The following is a 2,179-nucleotide window of genomic DNA, read 5'->3' on the forward strand; positions in this document are numbered from 1 at the left end:
ATAACCAAAGATCAGAGGATGAATACTCAAGTTTCAAGACAATAGCTAGACCCTAGACCAAATTTATTCTTTGCATAGCCTTGACCTTAGCAAGATTTCAAGATAATCAAAATCAATTTGGACACTTACTTAACAAATATAGTATGCAAAAGTAATTCCTCAAAAAGAAAGAAATTAATGTATTATTATTTAGAGAGTCAAACAGAATTTTCTTTAATCACTTTTTTTGTTAATAATTTTGAATTGTTAATTATTGTAACTTATAGTATTTTTTATAAAGTTTGTAAATAATAAATATTATTTCAAAAAATTTAAAGAATCTATGTTTAAATTCATACTGAAAATTAGTCAATTTGATTCATATTCCTAAAAGGTTTAAATAAATTGAAATAGAGTAGTATATGGCTTCCATGTTAAAAAATTTAACATGAATCATCAAACATATCCAATATCATGCTGTAAAATACTAACATACATTATGATACATAAGAATATCAATTTTATGTAATGAAAAAAAAAATAGTACTAGCTAGCTGTACTATAAAAGGATAAAAACATAAACAAAATTAAAGCTTCTCTAAACCTAGTCATTATGGGATTTGATTTTGTCTTCCATTGAAATAGATTTCTTACAATGAGCAATTGCAGCTTGTATAGCAGCCTGCAACTCTTCCATAGTACTATCACTTGAAGAAGTAGAAGAAGAAGAAGAATTAGGAGAATTATATGCTCCAGGTGTTGTTACAAGAAGACCACTATTTGTAGGAGATGTTCTCATTGAAGCTGGTGCTGAATATAATTGCCCTTTCCTTCCATTAATCTCTTTATTCTTTCCTCTTAAATTTGATAAATTCCCAGAAAAAGAATAAGCTTGCGTATGAAATTGCACATTCTTTCTGCTGCTAAAAGATAAAAGAGGCCTAACCATTCTTATGTACCTCTTCACAACTTGACTCATCATATCAAATTTTAGCTTCCTCCTTTGTGATGATCTCTCTTTGTTTTCCTTTTCTTCTTTAACTTCATGCCCTTTTCTCCCTTTTGGTAGCCCAAACAAGGAAAAAGACTTGCCCTTTGGTTTTCCCTTAGATGTATAAGTAGTATCACAAGTGTCCTCATGATCTAATACTCTTTGATTCTTGGAAGTTTGGACTTTTTGATCTTCAAAAAAATGGTCTTTTATTGGAAGAGTAAAACTATCCATTGAATTGGTAGAAGTGCGAGGGGAAATGGGGAGATGGGAAAGAAGGTGAAGGGGAAGTAAGTGGCCATGGAAGAAAATATCATCAGCTGGAGATAAATCTATGGCAAATGAAGAAGGTGTTTGGATTTGTTTTGTTTTATTATCTGCAGGTGATATTGTGGAATTAGATGTTTGTTGAAAGGAAATAGTGAATGAGAATTCATGTGAAGGAGATGATGAAGATGAAGGTGGTGGTGAGGTTGCAGTACTGCTACTGCCATTGTGAGGATCACTTTCTTGATTTCTCTGTTTCTCTTCTTTGTGGTTCATGTTTTGGTGTAATTGGCTGTCCATATGGATATATGTTAATGTTATAGGGTAACAAGATTGCTAGGAAGATCTAATTAAGATGTGGTGTTTCTCAAACTTCTCTACTTCAACTCTTTGTTTGAAGGGACAACAAAAATAAGAACAAAAAAAGATAAGGGATATGAGAAAAATGGGTCTTTCCTTTGGTGAGAAGACGGGGAGGTTACTTGTTTGTAACTAAAATGTTTTATGATAAGCGTGTTATGTGGCAATTATCGTGAATGGACACATTTGAATTTTTTTTTTGTTTCTTATCTTGGTATTCGATACTCGTATAAATGGTGCTAAGGTAAATCTGAAAAAAATTTATATTGAAGAATAAAACACTTTCTAACCGAGACGATTATCGAAGATAAGAATTTGAAATTTTTAGTTAAAGATGAGAATTATTTATTATTTTATCACAATCCTTATCGGTGGATATAATTGAAGGTTGGGCATGTGGTGGCTATGAAATTGAGATAGAAATTTATGCCAATGGGGTTGGGGTCTTTCTCATGTAAGCAGCTAAAGGTTCTAGTTTTTGGAAAAGAACACTGACAGAACAAAATCCAAGGTTTCCTAGCTTTTTCGCAAGAATCCGTAGGTGAAACATATAAAAGTATAATGTACATACTAAATTATGGG

The 2,179-nt window shown here is 31.7% G+C and overlaps 1 protein-coding gene across 1 annotated transcript; it reads right to left on the bottom strand.

Moving 5' to 3' along the window:
- Positions 1 to 402: 402 nt before the first annotated feature.
- On the bottom strand, positions 403 to 1,792 carry LOC104108535 (BRI1 kinase inhibitor 1). The gene has a single exon (XM_009617601.4). It carries the CDS (start codon positions 1,535 to 1,537, stop codon positions 584 to 586), a length of 954 nt encoding a protein of 317 aa, XP_009615896.1. The 5' UTR covers positions 1,538 to 1,792; the 3' UTR covers positions 403 to 583.
- Positions 1,793 to 2,179: the final 387 nt, after the last annotated feature.

Source organism: Nicotiana tomentosiformis, chromosome 12 (genome assembly GCF_000390325.3).
Source record: "Nicotiana tomentosiformis chromosome 12, ASM39032v3, whole genome shotgun sequence".
Lineage (NCBI taxonomy): Eukaryota > Viridiplantae > Streptophyta > Magnoliopsida > Solanales > Solanaceae > Nicotiana > Nicotiana tomentosiformis.

Coding starts and splice junctions, on each gene's coding strand:
- LOC104108535 (XM_009617601.4), bottom strand. CDS start 1,537: ATGGACAGCCAATTACACCAAAACATGAACCACAAAGAAGAGAAACAG.